We start from the raw sequence: 22,048 nt of genomic DNA, 5'->3' as shown, positions 1-22,048 counted from the left end.
AGCAGGGGCGGGATGGCATGGCTGGAGCAACAATGGCAGGGCTCGAGGCCCCAGAGGATAGGGCTGGTGACGATGGGTGTGACATGAGGCAGCACGCACCTTGGATAGTGGCCAAAGGGTTGTTGCTCATGAGGGCTGGACTCAGCCCGGAGCTCAACCCCACCATTGTGCTTCTGCAAGAGGCAAAGCAGAGGCATTAGCAGGGGCAGGGACCTGCCGACATAACTGGGGTGCAGCTCCCCACCCTAGAAGCAGCAGCAACCCTGCTTCTCCCCACAGCCTCCCACCTGCACCCACTTACCCCGTGCTGGGGTTCAGGCCCGACAAGCCGATAGCCGAGTGGCTGCCTTGAGGGCTGGGGTTTGTGCTGTTGGTGGTGGCCGGGGGTGGGGGAGTGACAGAGGGGATGGAATTGAGGGGGGGCACAGCCCCGCCCCCGCCCCCACCCCCTCCAGCTGTCCGGCTGGGGTGGAGCGTCCCCACAGCTGAGGATAAGGTAGTAACTGCCAGAGAGAGACAGAGAGATGGGGTCTTCAGCTTCCACTCATCCCCCACTGAGGAACCTGGGGTCAATTCCTACTTGTCTTCTCACCCAGCTCACGCAGCATCTCCTCAGTCAGAACAGCCTTAGACCTCCCTGCCCTCTCTTCCCAGAGTGATTTCCCTGTGCCTCTGCCAGGGTGACCCCTATCATAACAATGGAAGTCAAAGCAGCTGCTTCCTGCTGAGCCCTGGCACTCTGCACTCCCCGCCCTGAACCACTTTTTTACCGACTAGAAACGGGGGCGCCCAGGAGTCAAAACCCTATGGCTCCCTCTAGGGGAGGGGCGAGGGGTGCCAGGTACATTGCCACAGCTGAGGGATGGGCAACCTGGCAGGGACTGAGGGCCCAGACTCAGCCAGACTGCTGGGGTAGAAACTCCTGGCTCTGTCTCATCCCAGGGGTGCCCTTGGGCGAGTGCCTTAACCTCTCTGACCTTCAGATCCCTTGTCTGGAAAATGGGGATAATAATAGAACCTATCTCATAAAATGAGTTTGAGAATTAAGTCCGTCAATGCAGTTTACAAAGAGCTTAGTACAGTGCCAGGCAAGCACTTACTACTTTATAAATCTCCACTTACTATTTTCTAGCCTGGGGAGGGGCAATGTTGTTGTTTGTGTGTGTGTGTGTGTGTGTATGTGTGTGTGTGTGTGTATAATGTGTATATATATATGTGTGTGTATATATATTACGTATATATTATGTGCATATATATTATGTGTATATATATTATGTATGTGTGTGTGTGTGTGTGTATATATATATATATATATATTTTTTTTTTTTTTTTTGAGATGGAATCTAACTCTGTTGCCCAAGCTCGAGTGCAATGGTGTGATCTCAGTTCACTGCAAACTCCTCCTCCCGGGTTCAAGCGATTCTCCTGCCTCAGCCTCCCGAGTAGCTGGGATTACAGACACATGCCACCACACCCAGCTAATTTTTGTATTTTTAGTAGAGACAGGGTTTCCCATGTTGGCCAGGCTAGTCTTGAACTCCTGACCTCAGGTGATCTGCCTGCCTTGGCATCCCAAAAAGCTGGGATTATAGGCATGAACCACCACACCAGGCCAATTTTATATTATTCTTATATATATGGTGTATAACCATACATCTAAACCTGCTGTGTCCCAGGAATAGGGAGGGGAGCTCTGGGTACAAGAGTATGTATGTATGCATGTATGTGTGTATACATACATACACTCTTACATACATGTATTTATATCTTTTGTATTACACATTTATAATAATTTTATAAAAACTGAGGCTTAGAAGGATAAAATAAGCACTTGAATTCACACAGCCTAAAAATGACAGAGGCCAGGCACAAAACCCAAGTGCCTCACCTTTTACCAGGCCCATGCTTTTCTCATATGAAATCGTGAAGCAGATTAAAGCTGAGTTGCTCCTGTAGAGGAGGGGTGAGTCCTGCCCTCTTCCCACTGTCTCTCCCATTCCCCCACCCACACTCCCCGGCTCAGTCTTGAGGCCCATGGACACTCAGAGCCACTTGGGAACCTCAGGCTCCAGCCTGTGCCACATCCTCCCAGGCCCCCCTCATCATCTTCTGCCCTCCCTGACCTGTTGTGCTCAGACTGCTGGAAGCTTGGGACAACGGTAAGGTCCCCGCGCCCCCTTGGGGTGTGACCTGAGGAGAGAAGAAAGGAGGTATGGTTAGCCACTGTCTGCCAGCAGCCCCCATGATGCTCCCTGCAGGACCCCACTCCTCTGTCCCAGGATGGGGGCAGGGGGCTTTGGCACAATGCTGCATTTGTATTATTCCACATGCTTTCTTCACACTTGCCCTAGCTGATCCTGAGCCACAAGCATGAAGGGCTAATTCTCCATTAAGAGCACCCCGAACCTCTCTTCTGACACCACCCCGTCTGGCTAGTCTCTGCAGGGTTGCGTCCTGTCTGAAGTGACTACACCGGAAGAGTGGCTGCTCTACATGCTCCTACTATTGTTGGTTCTGCAAAACTAAAATTCTTTTCCCTGGACAAGCAAACACCACACTTTTACCAGTGCAGTTGGCAAGCAATGCAGCAGAGACTGATCAAAGTGACCCAGGCAGGGAAACAGCAGATCTGAAGTGTGAGGCTAAATGGATGCATATCTTTGCATCAGGGTATTGAGATGTCATATTACTTGATTTTCTGGGACCATCCCCCAGCTTCCTTCTTGGCCACCCCACCTCCAGTCTCACCTTTGCATCAGCCCCAGAAACCTCACTAAATGTGTGGTTTCTCTCCTTCCCCAGCTTATAACCCCTCCTTACCTCCTCACTGCCCATGGTTCAAGTTCCAGTTCTTCACTGTAAAGCTTGGGGTACATGCCCCCACCCCTTCCCCAACCTCATTCATATAAACTGCAGCACCAACCACACTAAATTGCACTGGAGTTTCTCAAATTGGGCTGGGCACACCGTGGTTTCTAGGCCTTAGTGCACACTGTCCAGGAGGGCCCTTTGCCTTCTTGTGGCTGGCTAACTCTCCCTTGTCCTTTAGAACTCAGTTCAGACAGTGCCTCCTTCACCCCACTGGGGGTGGGGGCTCCTCTCTGGAGCATCACAGCTCTTTCCAGGAATGGAAATAAAGGGATGGGATAAAGGATGTCCAGCTGTGTCTGAGATCAAGTGGGCCTGTGTGTAGCTATGGACCTGAGAGTACACCCATGGGTGTGACAATGTCCCTGAATGCCCAATAAATGCCTATCCCTGCCTCCATGTGGTTGTGAGCCTGTGTGTTCTAACCTTGGACATATATCCCTCCCTGTGTGGCTATGGCACTGTAATAACTCTGTGTCTGGCTATGTCGGTGTGTATCTAGGGGTGCTTGTATCCCCCACGTAAGACCACAGTTCCCTGGAAACTGCCCCTGTGTGACTGTGCCCATCTACGTGATGGCCTGTCCCCAAGAGTGACTCTCCTTGCCTCTGTTCTGGGCTCTGTGGACAACTAGGTAGGGTGGGCTTCACACAGGTGCCTGCGAAGTTCTGTGGTCTCCCACCCCCCAGGCGGGCTCTTGGTACCATATGGGGGCTGTAGCTGGCCGGCTTCCCCGGGCTGGGCAGCATGGGGGCCGCACTGCAAGGGTTGATGCGTTTCTCCTTCTGGCGCCGGTTGCAGAACCAGACGCGGATCACTTCTTTTTCCATGTGCAGCTGCTCGGCGATCAGCAGGATCTCCTCTGAGGTAGGCTTCTGGTTCTACAGGCAGAGGGCTTGTTAGCCCGGGGCCCACCGCCTGCCACCCCTCAGGTGAGGGCCACCCAGGAGAGGGCCTCACCGCTAGAAAACTCTTCTCTAAGGCGAAGCGGACGTTTGTCTCGATGCTGGTCCTCTTCTTGCGTCTCCGCCCGGGCAGCCCATCGAAACCCAGGCTGGGGCTGCTCAGCTGGTTGGGGCTGGGCAGGCTTGAGTCCACAGACATAGTCTCTGTGCCCCGGGGGAGACGTGAGCATTAGAAGGCGCCTCCCGTGGCCACTGGCCACCGCCCTCCCCCTACGCGGGAGCCCCAGCCTAGTCCCACCTGCGTCATTGAGCCACTTCTCCAGGAGGGGCTTGAGTTTGCACATGTTCTTGAAGCTCAGGTTGAGGGCCTCGAAGCGGGAAATGGTCGTCTGGCTGAAGTCGTTGCCGTAGAGCTTGCCCATGGCCAGGCCCACATCACCCTGGGCCAGTGGGGCGGGGAAGGGGCAGAGGTCAGGGCGGGGCCTTCCGGCACTGGGTCCGCTCCGCCCACCGGCTGGCCACGCCCCCCCGCGGCATCCATCAACTGACCACGCCCCCTCGCCCACGGCCCAGCCTGCAAGGTGGCTCCAGACCTGCGTGAAGCCCAGCTTGATGCGGCGCTGCTTGAAGGTGCGGGCGAACTGCTCCAGCTCCTCCAGATCACTGGGCTCCTCGGGGTGGGATGGTGGCTCCAAGCATTTGGGGGGCTGCGGGTGCGAGAGGTGCGGGTCGGGCAGCGTAGGGCGGGTCACGGCCTGGTGGGGTGGGCAGGTGGGTGGGATGCAGGGCGGAGGACCAGGAGTGGGCTCAGCGATGGATGCACAGTCCCCCTCCCGCCCTCTTCGCCCCTGCGTTCCATCCGCCGCCTGCAGACTCCCCCCGCCTTCCTCCACACGTACTGCCAATCCCTTTAAAGGTTCGACTCTGCTGCCCTGCATGGGATCCCTCATTGCCTGGGACTCTCTGTACTGTCCCTTCACGCCTGCGAACTCCCAGTAGGAGCAGCCAGGGCTCTTTCCCTGGAGCCGGAGGCAGTGGTTCATCCTCATCTCAACCGGGGAATCAAGGACTGGCCCTGCCACCAAGTCACTGCTTAGCCCAGGCCTCACTTTCCCCCTCTGCAGGATAGGAACAATCACTGCTGTTCTGTCTACCCAATGGGGCTGTTGAGAGAACCGGGTTAAAAATGAGTAGGTCGTGCAGACCCATGGACTGTACAACGCCAAGAGTGAACCCTAATGTCAACTATGAACTTTGGGTAATAGTGATGTGTCAATGTAGGTTCATCAGCTGTTACACTTGTACCACTCTGGTTGGGGATACAGATAATGCGGGAAGCCGTGCATGTGCAGGGGCAGAGATAGATGGGATATCTCTATATCTTCCATTCAGTTTTGCTGTGAATCTAAAACAGCTCTTAAGAAATTAAGTCCTGGCCAGGCGCGGTGGCTCAAGCCTGTAATCCCAGCACTTTGGGAGGCCGAGACGGACGGATCACGAGGTTAGGAGATCGAGACCATCCTGGCTAACCGGGTGAAACCCCGTCTCTACTAAAAAATACAAAAAACTAGCCAGGCGAGGTGGCGGGCGCCTGTAGTCCCAGCTACTCGGGAGGCTGAGGCACCAGAATGGCGTAAACCCGGGAGGTGGAGCTTGCAGTGAGCTGAGATCCGGCCACTGCACTCCAGCCTGGGCGACAGAGTGAGACTCCGTCTCAAAAAAAAAAGAAAGAAAGAAAGAAAGAAATTAAGTCCTAAGCAATGAGTAGATTGCAAAAAAAAAAAAAAAAAAAAGTCAAAAAGTTGACTGGAAGGCAATTAGGGAGATTTACAAAAAAGCAACAGCTCTATCTGGGATGATTCATTGCCCTAAAAATAAAAGATCTGAAGCAGGTGGTGGGTGCAGGGATGTCCCTCACTCAGGTCCTTGATCCATTATTCTCCAAAATGCTGGGGCCAGATGTTTAGGAATTTTTCAGATTTTTTGTTGTTGTTGTTGTTTTAATTTTATTTATTTATTTTTTTTCTGAGACGGAGTTTCACCCTTGTTGCCTAGGCTGGAGTGCAATGGTGCGATCTTGGCTCACCACAACCTCTGCCTCCCGGGTTCAAGCAATTCTCCTGCCTCAGCCTCCCAAGTAGCTGGGATTATAGGCATATGCCACCACACCTGGCTAATTTTGTATTTTTAGTAGAGATGGGGTTTCTTCATGTTGGTCAGGCTGGTCTTGAACTCCCGACCTCAGGTGATCCACCCACCTTGGCCTCCCAAAGTGCTGGGATTACAGGGGTGACCACCGTGCCCGGCTTTTTTTTTTCTCTCTCTCTCTTTTTTTTTTTTTTTGTATAAATTTAAGGACAGCAGGTGCAGTGGCTCACACCTGTAATCCCAATACTTTAGGAAGCCAAAGTGGGAGGATCGCTTGAGCACAGGAATTTGAGACCAGCCTGGGAAACATGGCGAAACCTTGTCTCTACAAATTTTTTTTTTTTTGAGACAAAGTCTCACTGTTGCCCAGACTGGAGTGCAGTCGCGCGATCTCGCCTCACTGCAACCTCCGCCTCCAGGGTTGACGCCATTCTCCTGCCTCAGCCGCCCGAGTAGCTGAGACTACAGGTGCCCGCCACCACGCCCGGCCAATTTTTTGTATTTTTAGTAGAGACGGGGTTTCACTGTGTTAGCCAGGATGGTCTCGATCTCCTGACATCGTGATCTGCCTGCCTTGGCCTCCCAAAGTGCCAGGATTACAGGCATGAGCCAAAGCGCCCAGCCATATCTCTACAAAACTTTTAAAAATTAATCAAGCATGTGGGGCGTGACTGTAGTACCAGCTACTCAAGAGGGCTGGTGACTGCTTCACTTGAGCCCAGGAGGCTGAGGCTGCAGTAAGCTGTGATTGCACCACTGCACTCCAAGCCTGGGTGACAGAGTAAGACCCTGTCTCAAACAAAAAACAAAATGTTAAGGGGTACAAGTGCAATTTTGTTATACAAATGTATTGTGTAGTGATGAAGCCTAGGCTTTTAGTGTATCCATCACCCGAACAGTGTACATTGTACCCATTAAGTAATTTCTCATCATCCACCCACTCTCACCCCTCTCAGGTTTTGTTGTTGTTGTTTTAGAGACCAGTCTCACTATGTTGCCCAGGCTGGCCTCAAACTCTTGGGCTCAAGTGATCCTCCTTCCTCAGGCTCACAAGTAGGTGAGACTATAGGCATGCACCACCGTGCCTGTTTCAGTTTTCAGAAAACCTGCATAGGCAACCAGGCACGGTGGCTCATGCCTGTAATCCCAGCACTTTAGGAGGCCGAGGCAGGTGGATCACCTGAAGTCAGGAGTTCAAGACCAGCCTGGCCAACATGGTGAAACCCTATCTCTACTAAAAATACAGAAATTAGCTGGGTGTGGTGGCGCATGCCTGTAATCCCAGCTACTTAGGAGGCTGAGGCAGGAGAATCACTCGCTTGAACCCGGGAGGCAGAGGGTGCAGTGAGCTGAGATTGAGCCACTACATTCTAGCCTGGGCAACAGAGCGAGACTCCATCTCAAAAAAAAAAAAAAGAAAGAAAGCCAACATAGGATGTATATCATAGATAATGTGGCACAGCCCCCACCCCCACTAGGGTCAAGGATATTACTACATAATCAGATACAGTAACAGTTTTGCAGCAGCAAAAATGCCATACCAAGAGGGGCAAAGAAAAGTCACACACTGTCTTATATCATGGCAGGGCAGGTTTTGCAGTCAAATGAGTTCTCATACTAATGGTACAAGAACAACTTGACTTTCAGAGCGTTTGGGATTTCAGAACTGCAGCTAAGACCTGTATTAGTCTCTAATCTTTTCAGTCCTTCTGAAATAGTTAACGTATATTTTTTTAAAGGGCTATAAAAAATGGGTGAAAAAAACTTTGAAATTCATAAAAGGTGGTGAAAATGATCATTAAAGTCTAGAACTCAGGCAGCAAACTGAACGAAAGGCCTTGGGGTCCAGGTGCCAAGGTGGTCTGGAGAGCTGGTGCGCTCTCTAAGGGGCCTCTGCTCCTGCTAGTGGTCAGGCCAACTGCTCACTGCACCAAGCCACCACATAGACACAGGTACAGCCCTGCCAGATTTTCTGGTTTATCAAGAGGAACTGGAAATCTGGTGCTTTCTGGGAATTTAGTTGACAATGGCCAAATAAAAGACACCTGTGGGCCTTGTTTTCAGTCTCCAATCTGGGAAGTGGATGTGAAATAATCACCTAATGAAGGCCTTCTTCAGAGAATCCTCCATCGCAGTGCTGGAAGAGGCCCGAGGCATTTGTAGCCTAAAGGCTCGCAACGCCCTACAATTTTGTGTGTTTTTGCACATGAGCATTTTGGGGGAATGGGGATCTGATCTAAATCTTTCATCACATTCTCAAAGGAGCCCATGTACCTGAAAGGGTTAAGAACCACTCATCTGGGCCAGCTCCCCTCATTCTATAGAGGAAGAGGCTGACTCAGACAGGGAGATGGGCTTGCCTGAGGTCTCACAGCAAATCACTGGCAGAGTGTGGCTGGGTCAAATAGAGAGGAGACTCTCACTTGCTCCTCAACCCCGTTTACCCTGCTTTCAGCAGGCCTTGCTGCTGGCCTGGCCTGGTGCACTCAATGGACAGTCTCACCTGTGTGGGAAGCCCGGCCCGGGGCTGGGAGGTCAGAAGAGCTCCCTGGGTTTGCTGAGGTAGCTGGAATAGATTTGGTGTCGGTAGCAGGCCTGGAGAGACAAGGGGAAATACACAGGGTGAGGGGGAGGGGAAGGTGAGGAAGTTCTGTGGAGGTGTCAGGGAGGCCATCTGGGGTGGGGGCCTTACCTGGCTGGCTCTGCTGGGCCTGCGGTAGCAGGAACTGAGCAGGTGGCTGGAGGTGGTGGCCTGGCACAAGCACAAGCTGCTGGAGCTGGAGGAGCTGCTGTATGTCCTGGCAGGGAGCGGGGTGGACAGAAAGACAGCCTGAGTCCTGGCTGGGTTTCATCCTCTCTGCATCACCTGAACCCTGAGGGGCTGAAACCAGGAAGCTGCTCCACACGGCAATCTGGCACTGGGCAGTGAGGGATGGTCCACTCGGTCTTTGAATGGTATCCCTGAGCTAAGGGCACCCAGAGGCTTCTCTCTACCATGGGGTACCAGAGAGTCCCAACTGGGCAGTCCTGGGAGGCCTCACTCTTTATTTACCCCTTCTTCCTTTTTTTTTTTTTTTTTTTTGAGATGGAGTCTCACTCTGTTGCCCAGGCTGGAGTGCGGTGGCCTGATCTCAGCTCACTGCAAGCTCTGCCTCCCAGGTTCATGCCATTCTCCTGCCTCAGCCTCCCGAGTAGCTGGGATACAGGTGCCCGCCACCACTCCTGGCTAATTTTTTGTATTTTTAGTAGGTTTCAACATGTTAGCCAGGATGGTCTCGATCTCCTGACCTCATGATCCGCCCACCTCGGTCTCCCAAAGTGCTGGGATTACTTTGGGAGTCACCGTGGCCAGCTACTCTTTCTTGATGAAATATTTGCCTTGTTTTAACATTTCCACAGAAAAAATAGAATTATTTAAAAATGTAAGCCAGGGCCGGGCGCGGTGGCTCAAGCCTGTAATCCCAGCACTTTGGGAGGCCGAGACGGGCGGATCACGAGGTCAGGAGATCGAGACCATCCTGGCCTATGCGGTGAAACCCTGTCTCTATTAAAAACTACAAAAAACTAGCCAGGCGAGATGGCGGGCGCCTATAGTCCCAGCTACTCGGGAGGCTGAGGCAGGAGAATGGCGTAAACCCGGGAGGCGGAGCTTGCAGTGAGCCGAGATCGTGCCACTGCACTTCAGCCTGGGCGACAGAGCGAGACTCCGTCTCAAAAAAAAAAAAAAAAAAAAATATATATATATATATATATAAGCCAGGCCGGGTGCAGTGACTCATGCCTGTAATCCCAGCAATTTGGGAGGCCAAGGTGGGTGGATCACCTGAGGCCAGGAGTTTAAGACCAGCCTGGCCAACAAGGCAAAATCCCATCTCTACTAAAAATACAAAATTAGCCAGGTGTGGTGGTACATGTCTGTAGTCCTAGCTACTCTGGAGGCTGATGCAGGAGAATTGCTTGAACCTGGGAGGCATAGGTTACAGTGAGCCGAGATCACGCCCATTCACTCCAACCTGGGTGACAGAGTGAGACTCTGTCTCAAAAATAAATAAATAAATAAATAAATAAATAAATAAATAAATAAATAGTAAACCAGACCAGGTCTTTCCTCCTTTAAAAACACCCCTAGCTGAGCACGGTGGCTTACGCCTGAAATCCCAGCAATTTGGGAGGTGAAGACAGGCGGATCATGAGGTCAGGAGATCAAGACCATCCTGGCTAACACAGTGAAACCCTGTCTCTACTAAAAATACAAACAATTAGCCAGGCATGGTGGCACACACTTGTAGTCCCAGCTACTCGGGAGGCTGAGGCAGGAGAATCGCTTGAACCTGGAGGTGGAGATTGCAATGAGCCGAGATCGTGCCACTGTACCTCTCCGCACTCCAGCCTGAGCGACACAGCAAGACTCTGTCTCCAAAAAAAACAAAACAAAAAAACACTCCCAAGGCAAATAATATCATGTCTGGAATTAGCTTTAAAATGCTCCAGCAAATAGTGTAAATTAGTACAACCAGTTTGGCAAGCTCTTTAGCACTGTTATAGGTTGCAGTGTCTCCCCCCACTCCCTGCCACCCCCCAAAAAGATATGTTGGAATCCTAACCCCCAGAACCTCAGAGATTAACCTTATTTGGAGATAGGGTCTTTGGCAGATCAAGTTAAAATGAGGTCATTAGGGTGGGCTCTAATCCTATACGACTTGTGTCCTTATAAAAAGGGCAAATTTGGACATAGACATGGATAAAGGGAAGATGATGTGAAGAGACACAGGGAAAAGACAGCCACCTACAAGCCAAAGAGAGAGGCCTGGAACAGATCCCTCCCTCACAGCCCTCAGAAGGGACAGATCCTTCCCTCACAACCCTGCTGACACCTTGATTTCTGACTTCCAGCCTCCAGAACTGTGAGACAATACATTTCTCTCAAGTCACCCAGTTTGTGGTTCTTTGTCTTGGCAGCCCTAGCAAACTAATATAGACACTATCTAAGAAAGCTGAACATACACCACCCTTATGACCCAGCAACTGCACTCCTGCCTGTAACCCACCATACATGTGTATGTGTTTACCACAAGACATGTACTACAATGTTCACGTGGACCATTTGAAATAGACAGGACTTGAAGATAGCCCAAGTGCCCACAACAGTAGAATGGGTAAAGAAACTGTTTCAGTGGAAGCTACAGCAACAAGAATGAGCAGTCCTACAAGTCACGGTTACGTGCCACAACATAGACTTCCCAAACATTATCAGTGAGAGAGCTAGTTATGACAGAGAACATCCTGTATGATTCTAATGGTTGAAGTTTGGGGAGTAAAGACTGAAAAGGGACACCAGGGGGTTTCTGGGGGCTGGCCACATTGTTTCTAGATCTGGGTACCAGTTCCATGGGAGTGCTCATAGCTGTATACCTATGATTTGTGCACCTTTATATATGTATCATATTTTAATAAAAGTATTTTTTTAAGACAGGGCCAGGCACAGTGGTGTGTGCCTGTAATCCCAGCACCTTGGGTGGTTGAGGCAGGAGGACTGCTTGAGGCCAGGAGTTCAAGACCAGCCTGGGCAACATAGTGAGACCCCTATGTCAAAAAAAAATCTTGTTTGTATAGTGGTAAGTAAAAAATAAAGTAAAATAAAGGGAAAAAAAGGGGGGATGAGGTAGGGAGAGAGGGAGAGGAAAAAAAATTCAATCCTCCACCCACCAAAAAAAATGAGGAGTTTAGATGAAATCCTATTTGCCAATAGGACTGGCAAAATATTGATATCTATTGAGCTTGGTGAAGAGTATGTGGGGTTCATGACATAATTCTATGTTTACATTTAAACATTTCTGAAAGAAAAAGCAAAACCTCCTTACACACACAGTCCAGTGGCTTCTCATAGCCCTCAACAACGCAAACAAAACCCCTCACCTGCCTACAAGTCCCTTTATACTGAGGCCTGTGCTTGTCTCCCTGCTCATCTCCCACTGCTCTCTCCCTCCCTGGCTGCGCTCCAGCCATTCAGCCCTTTTCTGTTTTTTTCAAATGCGCCAAGCTTGTTCCTGTTCCTGCTCAGGGCCTTTACACATGCTATTCCCTCTACTGGGCAGTTCTAATTCTGACACTTATGCCCGGATCCTAACACAAAGTCACCCTCTCAGAGGTGCCCTCTTTGACCACCCAGTCTATACCAGCCCCTGGCCCGGCCTCCCCTTATCACCCCATTTCATCTCCCTCACAAGGCTTATCACCATCTCCAGGCATCGCTATTCCTGTTTACTCATTCATGACATGCCCCTCTCACTGGGACGTCAGCTCCACGAGAGTGTGATCTTGACTGTTTCAGTCACCGCTGTATCCTCAGCACCTAGAACAGCACCTGGCACCCAGTAGGTGTTCCACATAGATACGTTAACGAACCGAGACTGATGCTTCATCGTTTACTTGGCAAATTTTATGTAGAGTTGAAAGCTATAACATGTTACTTACAATTTTTTTCCTTGTGGGAAATTGTGGGGGTTGGGACATGCCCCTCAATTCTTCCCAATGCTATTATTATTCCAAAGACCAATTTGATGTGCCAGGAAGTGAACAAATTGGGAAAATATATAAGCAATTCAACAGAAGGGGCTCATTTCTTTAATATACAAAGAGTGATTTTGCAAATAACTCTATATAATTAAAAAAGAAGAAGAAAAAAATAGTGATTACGAATCCGTAAGTAAAAAACTGACAACCCAGTAGTAATGTGGCTGACAGACAGGCCTGGAGAGTGTCCAGTGAAATAAATGTGAACAGCTCTGGATGGAAATACACTCAGATTCACTCACAATAAGATAAACACGACTGCAATTGCACTGAGATATCATTTTTACCTCTCAGATCACCAAATATGAAAATAGTGTGTAATACTACACTGGGGAGTGTGGGGAAACACACATTCTTGTACATGCTGGTGAGAGGGTGATTTGGCAACGTCTATCAAAATTACAATTGCACACAGCCTTCAACTCAGCCATTCCACTGCTAGAAATTTATCTATTCTCACTTTAGAAGGCTGCAAATCTCTAGAAGGCTATTCCCAGCAGCAAGTGGCATTTTGGTAAAACAGTAGAAGGTAGCTGAGCATGCAGCAAGAGAGGACGGGTTGGATGAATGAGGGTAGAGCTCTACAGTGGAATACTATACAGTCATCAACAAGAATGAGGAGTCTCTTTGTGTCCTGATATGGAACAATCTGCAGGATGTCTTGTTGAGTGGAAAGCTCAAGAGGCAGAACAGAGGGTATGATGTGGTACTGTTTGTGTCAAAAAAAAAAAAAAAAAGGGTATATCTGGATATTTGCTTGGGTATGCATAGTTGATGTCTGGAAAACCATACTAGAAGGCCACGCTGTAAGTCCATCCATACCTCTGAGATTTGAAACACGTACCTGGTCTGAGTAAATAAATATCACAGTGTCTCACCTCCACACACCCAAACTGTTACTGCTGATCAACATCTCTGCTTTTCGATGGCTCAATGCTATTCCCTGATCCCCTGGGGGTGCCTCTGCTTATTCCGTGTATGGCAGTGGACTGGGTACTCCTGTGCTCCTGACCTCTCTCACTCTTGCTGCTAATCATCTCAGAATCCAGCTTAAGGGTTCTGAAGTCCTAGCACTCCATCCTGTGAAACAATGTCCACTCTGCCTTCCCTTTCCCAGCTACCCCAGCCCAGGAATACCTCCACCTCCGCTTCACCTCGACTGTGAAGCGCGCAACACTTATGCTTCATGGCACCCCATTTACAGTGAACCCTTTCAAGACCCCATACCTAATTTTTGTTTCAAACATTGTCTTTTTCTTTCAAAGGGACTCCAAGTTGCATAATCTTTTGGCCCCACAAAACGAGACCCACCTGCCCTGTGCTGCAGGTCTCCCAAGTCAATGCATTTGCTTATGTGTACCTTTCCTCTGCTAGACTGAAATTCTAGCAGACCAGCAGCATATCTTACTCTTCTTGTATCCCTAACTCATATTGGAACCTGGTAAGCCCCCATTAAATGCCCACTGAATTGAATCTAATGAATCAGACCAGAAATGAAGTCTTATTACCAGTGTTTTTCTGATTTCCTATAACCCTTAGCTTGCTGATTAAAGTATTTGTTAACTCCTGTTCCTCCCCAGCATGACTCTCAGTGAAAATTCCCCTTTCCTCTAGAAGCCTAGAGAGGTGTCTGTGGGTTTCATTCTGAATCACCAGAGAGAGGAAAGAATGGGGAAAGTGCATCCCAGTTTGCAGAAGGTCTCATGGTGAGAAGTTCAGATGGGAAACATTTAACCACATCCCTGTCCAGTTTCTCAGACCAGAGACTTAGAGATCAACCTTAATCCCACCTTCCCTTCCTCTCCCCATCCACCCAATCCATCTGCAAGTCCTCCCAGTTCCCTCTATATCTCTTCCTGTCCACAGTCACTGTCCTGGTCCAAACCACCATCCTTCTACCCCAGACCATCCATTCGCCCCCCAGGCAGGCAGAGAGGGGTCTAAAACAATAGAGTTCTAAACTTTTTTGTGCCCTGAATTCTTTAGCATCTGAAAAAAAACAAAAAACAAAAAAAAAACCCTACTGCCCTCTTCTCAGAATTAAAAACACATTAGATATATAGAATCTTTCTTTCTTTCTTTCCTTTCTTTCTTTCTCTCTCTCTCTCTTTCCTTCCTTCCTTCCTTCCTTTTATCTCTCTCTCTCTCTTTCTTTCTTTCCCTTCTGTCTCTCTTTCTTTCTTTCTTTTTTTGAGACAAGATGGAGTCTCTCTCTGTCACCCAGGCTGGAGTACAGTGGCTCAGTCTTGGCTCACTGCAACCTCTGCCTCCCGGGTTCAAGTGATTCTCCTGCCTCAGACTTCCAAGTAGCTGAGATTACAGGTGCGCCCACCATGCCCGTGCCCACCTAATTTTTGTATTTTTAGTAGAGAAGGGGTTTCACCATGTTGGCCAGGCTGTTCTCAAACTCCTGACCTCAGATGATCCACCCACCTCATCCTCTCAAAGTGCTGGGGTCACAGGTGTGAGCCACCATGCCCAGCCAGATATATAGAATTTCAAATGAAATCAATCACATAGAATTATAGTCATCATCACTAGGGACTCCAAAGGGAGGGAGGAGGGCAAGGGCTGAAAAACTTCCTACTGGGTACTATGTTCACCATCTGAGTGACAGGAACAATTATACCCCAAACCTCAGCATCATGCAATATAACCCTTGTGACATACCTACACATGTATCCCTGAATCTAAAATAAAAACTGGCTGGGCACAGTGGCTCATGCCTATAATCCCAACACTTTGGGAGGCTAGATGTGAGAATCTTTTTGAGCCCAGGAGTTTGAGACCAGCCTGGACAAGATGGCAAGACCCTGTCTCTACAGAAAAAAAAAAAAAGAAGAAGAAGGAGAAGAAGGAAGAGGAAAAGGAGGAGGAGGAGGAGGAGGAGGGGGAGGAGAAGGAGGAGGAGAAGAGAAGGAAAATAAGCCAGGCATGGTGGTGAGTGCCTGTGGTCCCAGCTACTCAGGATGCTGAGGTGGGAGGATCCTTTGAACCCAGGAGTTTGAAGTGGCAGTAAGCTATGATCATACCATGGCACTGCAGCCTAGGCAACAAAGGGAGACACCCGTCTCCAAAAAACAAAATAAAATAAAAATTAATTAATTAAAATTTGGCTGAGTGTGGTGGCTCATGCCTGTAATCCCAGCACTTTGGGAGGCCAAGGCGGGTGAATCACTTGAGGTCAGGAGTGCGAGACCAGCCTGGCCAACACGGTGAAACCCCCTGCTACCAAAAAGTACAGAAAAATATTAGCCAGGAATGGTGGCGGGCACCTGTAGTTGCAGCTACACGGGAGGCTGAGGAAGAAGAATCACTTGAACCCAGGAGGCAGAAGTTGCAGTGAGCTGAGATTGCGCCACTGCACTCCAGCTCAAGCAACAGAGTGAGACTCCATCTCAAAAAAATTAATTAAAATTTAAAAAAATATAGTCATCAAACATATTTCGAATTGTCATATAATCATTTATGTGTTTCTTTATTAGCACATTAAGCAACAAGATCCAGCAATAGATCTGATGACTACTGTCATTTCAAAGTAATCATGAGTGAAAACAGTATTTGGAGAGATCCGCAACAACTATAAGAGAATTTGAAAATCTGCGCGCATTCTCTTGGTGACAAAGTCTGAGTACTGTGGTCTGTTGTCTACATTCATGATAGAGGGACATGCTATGGTTTGGTCAGAAGATAGTAAAAATTAAGATGTAATTTTTTTTCCCATCCAAGTTCTTGGACTCTGAATTCTATGCACAGACTCCTCTACGGGTGGTCTATGGACTCCAAGTCCTTGTTCTAAAATATAAATTGAGCCACAAGGTCTCTACTGACTTTATCACATTTGTGGTATAATCCAGCTCCAGGCCATGGCCCTGCATGGCCTGGCACCCCCTCTTGCCTCTCCTTCCTTGCCTCACATGACTCTCACTCCCTAACTCTGATCCAGCCCCACTGGTCTCCTTCCTGTTACTGAACCCACAAAGAAGTTCCCACCTCAGTACCTTTGCTATACCCTTTCTAGATCTACACAGAGGTGGTCCCTCCTCATCATTTAAGTCCCCATCAAATGCCCCCCTCCTCAGAGAGGCCCTCTCTGACCACACACTCTGATGAAGTCTTCTTTTTCCTCCAATACTCTCTATTACGCTCTTTTCTTTCCTTCATAGCAATTACCTGCTTCCTGCCTATCTCCCCAGCTACAGCGGGGGGTCAGCTCCAAGAGGGCACAAACTTATCTACCTCATTCCCCGCTATATCCTCACCCAGAAAGGCGCTTGGGCATGGTGATATTCACTAAATATTTGCCAACTAAAGGAATGAAAGAAGGGGAGAAAGCTGGTGGGTCATGGTGGCTCACACCTGTAGTCCCAGCACTTTGGGAGGCTGAGACAGGTGGATTGCTTGAGCTCAGGAGTTTCAGACCAGACTGGGCAACATGACGGGGTCTCTACAAAAAATCCAGGCATGGGAACACGTGCCTGTAGTCCCAACTACCTGGGAGACTGAGGTGGGAGGATGGCCTGAGCCTGGGAGGTCGAGGCTGCAGTGAGCCATGGTCATGCCACTGCACTCCAGCCTGGGTGACACAGCGAGACCCTGTCTCAAAACAAAACAAAGAAAAGAAATGAAAGAAAGAGAGAAAGAAAGAAGGGAGGGAGGGAGGGAGGGAGGAAGGAAGGAAGGAAGGAAGGAAGGAAGGAAGGAAGGAAGGAAGGAAGGAAGGGGAGAAGACAAGATTCTGGGTGAACAGGAACAGTAAGTTGGCTCAGGACTGGGGTAAGCCGGTAGGAGGCGCCATTTCTCCACAATCTAGCGGCAGCATGGCCATCTGAAGCCACTTGGGGGCGTGTTACGTCCGAGTCAGATGGTGGAGAAGTTATAGTAAGTGGAGACAGGCCAGAGAAAAGACCCTTGCTGTCTTATTTCATGGATCAGCTGCTCTGTCCCTAAGCTTTAAGGAAGCCTAGCACAAGAGCTAGCATGTCCATGAAAGCTGAGAAGGGACGGTACCGATTCTTACTTATTGCTGTATTTTGATCACCCTCCCAGTGCAGGAGCCTCATGGGTGATCAATACATTTCAATGAATGAATGAGATGAAACCTCAGGACAGACTGGCAGTACTCTGCCATAGCTGGGACTTTGGCTATGAATGGGGACAGAAAGATGGATATGTGGATTACAGGATACATGGGTGAATTGCCCACTTTCCCACCTGGGCTCAGTTCCACCTAGCGGGGAAAGAGAAAGCCATAACAGTGAACTTGAGGAGGCTGGGCCCCAGAGCCGGCCGGCTGCAACGGCCCAGGTGCTGCACCTCACTCCAGTGCACAAGGCAGACGGCCCATCCCCCGTGGCCTCTCGCACCCCCATTAGGGGTCTCCACACAAGCTTTGGCAGTCACCATGACTGGAATGGTGTTCGTGCACGAGTTGACATTCCTTTGCCATCCCTGATATGGCAAACTGTGACCAGTTCTGGACCTTCCCTCTCTAGGACAAGTTAAGTCCAGAGTAGGGGAGAACAGGAATGAGTGGGGTCTGGGAACTATGTAAACTATATCGTGATAGATTGTGTTCAAAATGAGGAGGGGAGGATGGATGGGGAAAGGGAAGGCAGACAACGCACACGGAGTTTCAGTGAGATACAGGAATACATTCTGTGTTCTATTGCACAGTGACTACTGCTAATAATGTACTGTATATTTCAAAATATCAAAGAGAGAGTTTAAGTTTTTGTTTTTAAGAGACAGGGTCTTGCTCTGTCACCCAGGCTGGAGTGCAGTGCATGATTATAGCTCACTGCAGCCTTGAACTCCTGGGCTCAGGCCATCCTCCCGCTTCAGACTCCCAAGTAGCTGGGATTACAGTGCGCCACTGTGTCTGGCAAGAAGTGTATTTTAAATGTTTTCACCATGAGGAAATGATAAATATTTGAGGTGATAGGTATGCTAATTAGCCTGATTTGATCATTCCACAATGTATACATGTCTCAAAACATCATATTTTACCCCATAGATATATACAATGATTATTTGCTAATTAAAAAATAAACTAAAACTCAGCCGGGTGCAGTGACTCACGCTTATAATGTCTGTACTTTGGGAGGCTGAGGTGGGAGGATCACTTGAGGCCCCAAGTTTAAGACCAGCTGGGCAACATAGTGAAACCCCATCTCCACCAACAAAAAAAAAATTTTTTTAAACTTATCCAGATATGATGGTGCATGCCTGTAGTCTCAGCTACTCGGGAGGCTGAGGTGGGAGGATTGCTTCAGCCAGGAGGTTGAGGTTGCAGTGAGTTATGATGGCAATAGAGCAAGACCTCGTCTCTAAAAAAATAAATAACTGCATAAATAAAATAATACTTAAAATTAAAATGAGGTCAGGCTTTCTGACACTCTGAGTAATCTCAGTCTGTCGGGTGGTGGGACGCACTGCCTGGGAAGGGAGGGGTGCCTGCCATGGAAGCCACCTGGGTGAAAATCCTCACCTGGCAACAACAGTGACAAGGAAACGCCTAACCTAGGGGAAGGTTAGACTAGTGGGGTGCAAGGGTCCCTTCCAGCTTGGAAACTCAGGGGTTTGAGCCTTGGCCCTGTCACCTGCTTCTTGCTGTGTACCTGGGGGAAGCCACTTTCCCTCTGGGCCTCAGCCTCCTTAACTGTATAGGATCACAATGCAAAGTGTTATGCAGAGACCTGGGCCTTGGAGCCCAGAATCCTGACTGCCCCTCACACACCTCAGGCAGTTCTTTACCCTCTTTAAGACTCAGTTTCCTAAGGTGACACCACAATAAGTCTTACTTCATGGAGCTGTTAAAGGAATTAAATGAGACAATATGTGTGAATGTTTAGCCTGATTCCTGTTCACTTAATTGGTCCTTCATAAATGGCAGTCATTGTGACTGAGTCATTTCTCAGGGCCTCAGTTTTCTTATCTGTAAAATGGGGATAATAATGTCTAATGCTTCATTGGGTTGTTCTGAGGCCTGAGTAATAATATCTAGAAAGCATTTTGGAAATTACAACATATCCCTCAAAATGAGCATTTGCTACCATTGCCCACCTCATGTCACCACACTTGACTGTGAGCTCTTGAGGGTGGGAACCCAATCTGGCTGAGTCCTTCCTTCCTTCCATCTGTCCATCTGTCCTTCCTTCCTTTTCTTTCTTTTTTTGGAGACAGAGTCTTACTCTGTCTCCCCGGCTGGAGTGTCATGTTGTAATCATAGCTCACTGCCATCTTGACCTCCCATGCTCAAGTGATCCTCCTGCCTCACCCTCTCAAGTAGCCTGGGGGCTATGGGCATGCATCACCACACCTGGTTATTTATTTATTTATTTTTTAGAGATGGGGTCTCACTATGTTGCCCAGGCTGGTCTCGAACTCGCCTCAAGCCATCCTCCTGCTTTGGCCTCCTAAAGTGTTCGCATTATAGGCATAAGCCACTGTGCCTGGCCAAGTTCATTCTCTTCCAGACAACTAACGACTTCCAGCTCCTGTCCAGATACTCTGCTGAGCTTCAGCCTCAAATATGCATCTGCTTAGTTGGTGTCCTCATGTGGATGATTAATAGACTCTCCAAACACTAACATGTCCAAAATGAAACTGCTGGCTCCCTACCCCAGCTTTCCAAAACATCCCACTCCTCCCGTCTTCCCCAACTCAGGAAACCACGTCATCACCACCCAGCTGCTGAAGCCAAAATCCTAGGAGTCATCCTTGACCTATCCAATCAATACAAATAGCAACCAGGACACCCATCCTCACCCTCCTGGCTCAAGCCACCCTCATGTCCCATCTGTATGCCTTCAAGGACTTCCTACTGGGTTCTCATATCTACTCCTATCCCCTGCAGTCCATTCTATGATTAGTACAGTCACTCCACTAGGGCAAGCTCTAAAGATGAGAGTAGGGGTGGAGGAGGTGGCCATTCTCCAGTGTGGGCTCTTCTCTGGACCCCCAGCGGTTGGTCCTGTGACATGGAACCCAGGAAGTTGTGGAGATCAGGGCAGAACACCATAAATGGAGAATGATTCAACAGGGAGAAAAACAAAAACAACAAAAAAAAACTTACATATGGACTGCATGTTATATCACATGCAACCTTATCCTAAAATTCCAGGACAGACAGGCAACAGCAGATCCCAACCCCAGAACCAGTAGGAGCAACTGGCATGCCTGGGCCAGGCTCCTGTACTCCAAGGCCCTGTGGATGAACTGACCACACACCTCCAGGTGGGCAGTTTTGACTGGCCTGGTATCCACTGCCCTTTCTTCAACTTACTCAAGCAACAGAACCCATCTCTTTCGGGGGTTACACTTTCCCATCCTCAAGTCACGATGTCCAGGTAGGGCTGAACTTGCCTTCTCTGGGGTTGAGGGCAAGGACTCAAACCTAGCCAGGTGACGTGTTTTTGTTTGTTTGTTTTATTGAAACAGAGGCTCACTCTGTTGCCCAGGCTGGAGCACAGTGGCACGATCTTGGCCCACTGCAGCCTCCACCTTCTGGGTTCAAGCAATTCTCTTGCCTCAGCCACCCAAGTAGCTAGGATTACAGGTGCATGCCACCATGGCCGGCTAATTTTTGCACTTTTAGTAGAGACAGGGTTTTACCATGTTGACCAGACTGGTCTTGAACTCCTGACCTCAAGTGATCCGCCCACCTTGGCCTCCCAGAGTGCTGGGATTACAGGCCTGAGCCACCCCACCCAACCCAGGGGACGTGTTTTATCTCCCTGGGCAGGATAGCTGCAAATCTGGAAATGCTGACACCGATTATGCCTGCCCTACAATGAAACAGGGAGACAGACCCCTGAAGCTGGGCCTGATATTCCAGGCCAGGCCTTTTCAGTGACCTGAGCCAAATATTCCTGAGTCTTCTTCAGCCACCTGGACTTGGGCTTTGGCTCCTCCCTCCCAGTTCATCCATCCCTATTTGTGCCGCTGCAGCCTGCCCTGCTTTCTCACTTTGCACTTGCCATTCCCACGGCCTGGAAGCCCCTTCCCAGCAAACTCCTTCCCATTCCCCTGAGTTCAGATCCCACCTCGTCCTGAAAGCCTGGACAGATGTGGGTCCTGATTCCCTCAGACACACATCCCATTTCTTTTCCCATATTCCCATCACACTCAGTTGGTTTCTTTGGGAAACTCACTCGCTAGGTCCTAGCAGCCTAAACGATTTTGTCAAGCTTTATTTGCCATTGTCCTATTAGGAAAATAAGATTTTTTCCCCCTACTCTCCAATAAAAAATGATGTTTTAACTGTTAACGTAAGTTTTCAATCAATGCCTGCCCTTACCCTAGACATTCTGAAATAATTCCCTGGAGAGATATCTTTCCTACCCTTGACTGAAAATCTGCTGCAAAACATCCCTCATTGATTCGGTAAATATCCACACAGCCCCCTCAGTAGAAGACATCACACTGAGCAATGGACAGACAAATTATAAAACTGTATTATAATTGCCCCTTCATCTGTACAAGCTAGGAGATTGCAGGGAAGGATCCTGCCAAACTGTTTAATCAGCATTACTCTGGAAGCTGACATCAGA

General features: G+C 49.0%; 1 protein-coding gene across 9 annotated transcripts in view; it reads right to left on the bottom strand.

Annotated features, from left to right (window-relative positions):
- The window catches only part of POU2F2 (POU class 2 homeobox 2), a 45,163-nt gene that overhangs the window by 4,147 nt on the left and 18,968 nt on the right, over positions 1-22,048 (bottom strand). For 4 of the 9 annotated variants that reach the window (XM_023229489.1, XM_023229492.1, XM_023229490.1 and 1 more), the window contains 9 exons: positions 8,614-8,719; positions 8,425-8,516; positions 4,367-4,528; positions 4,072-4,213; positions 3,829-3,977; positions 3,573-3,749; positions 2,124-2,190; positions 302-503; positions 100-173 (listed from right to left, as the gene is read on the bottom strand). In XM_023229489.1, coding sequence (XP_023085257.1) covers positions 100-173; positions 302-503; positions 2,124-2,190; positions 3,573-3,749; positions 3,829-3,977; positions 4,072-4,213; positions 4,367-4,528; positions 8,425-8,516; positions 8,614-8,719 — 1,171 coding nt within the window. The remainder of the gene's footprint in view (positions 1-99; positions 174-301; positions 504-2,123; positions 2,191-3,572; positions 3,750-3,828; positions 3,978-4,071; positions 4,214-4,366; positions 4,529-8,424; positions 8,517-8,613; positions 8,720-22,048) is intronic. The other 5 variants (XM_023229496.2, XM_023229494.1, XM_023229493.1 and 2 more) reach the window with 4 other exon arrangements.

The sequence above is a fragment of the Piliocolobus tephrosceles genome, chromosome 21 (assembly GCF_002776525.5).
Source record: "Piliocolobus tephrosceles isolate RC106 chromosome 21, ASM277652v3, whole genome shotgun sequence".
In the NCBI taxonomy this organism is placed as follows: Eukaryota; Metazoa; Chordata; class Mammalia; order Primates; family Cercopithecidae; genus Piliocolobus; species Piliocolobus tephrosceles.
This window is presented reverse-complemented; position numbering and strand designations above follow the sequence as displayed.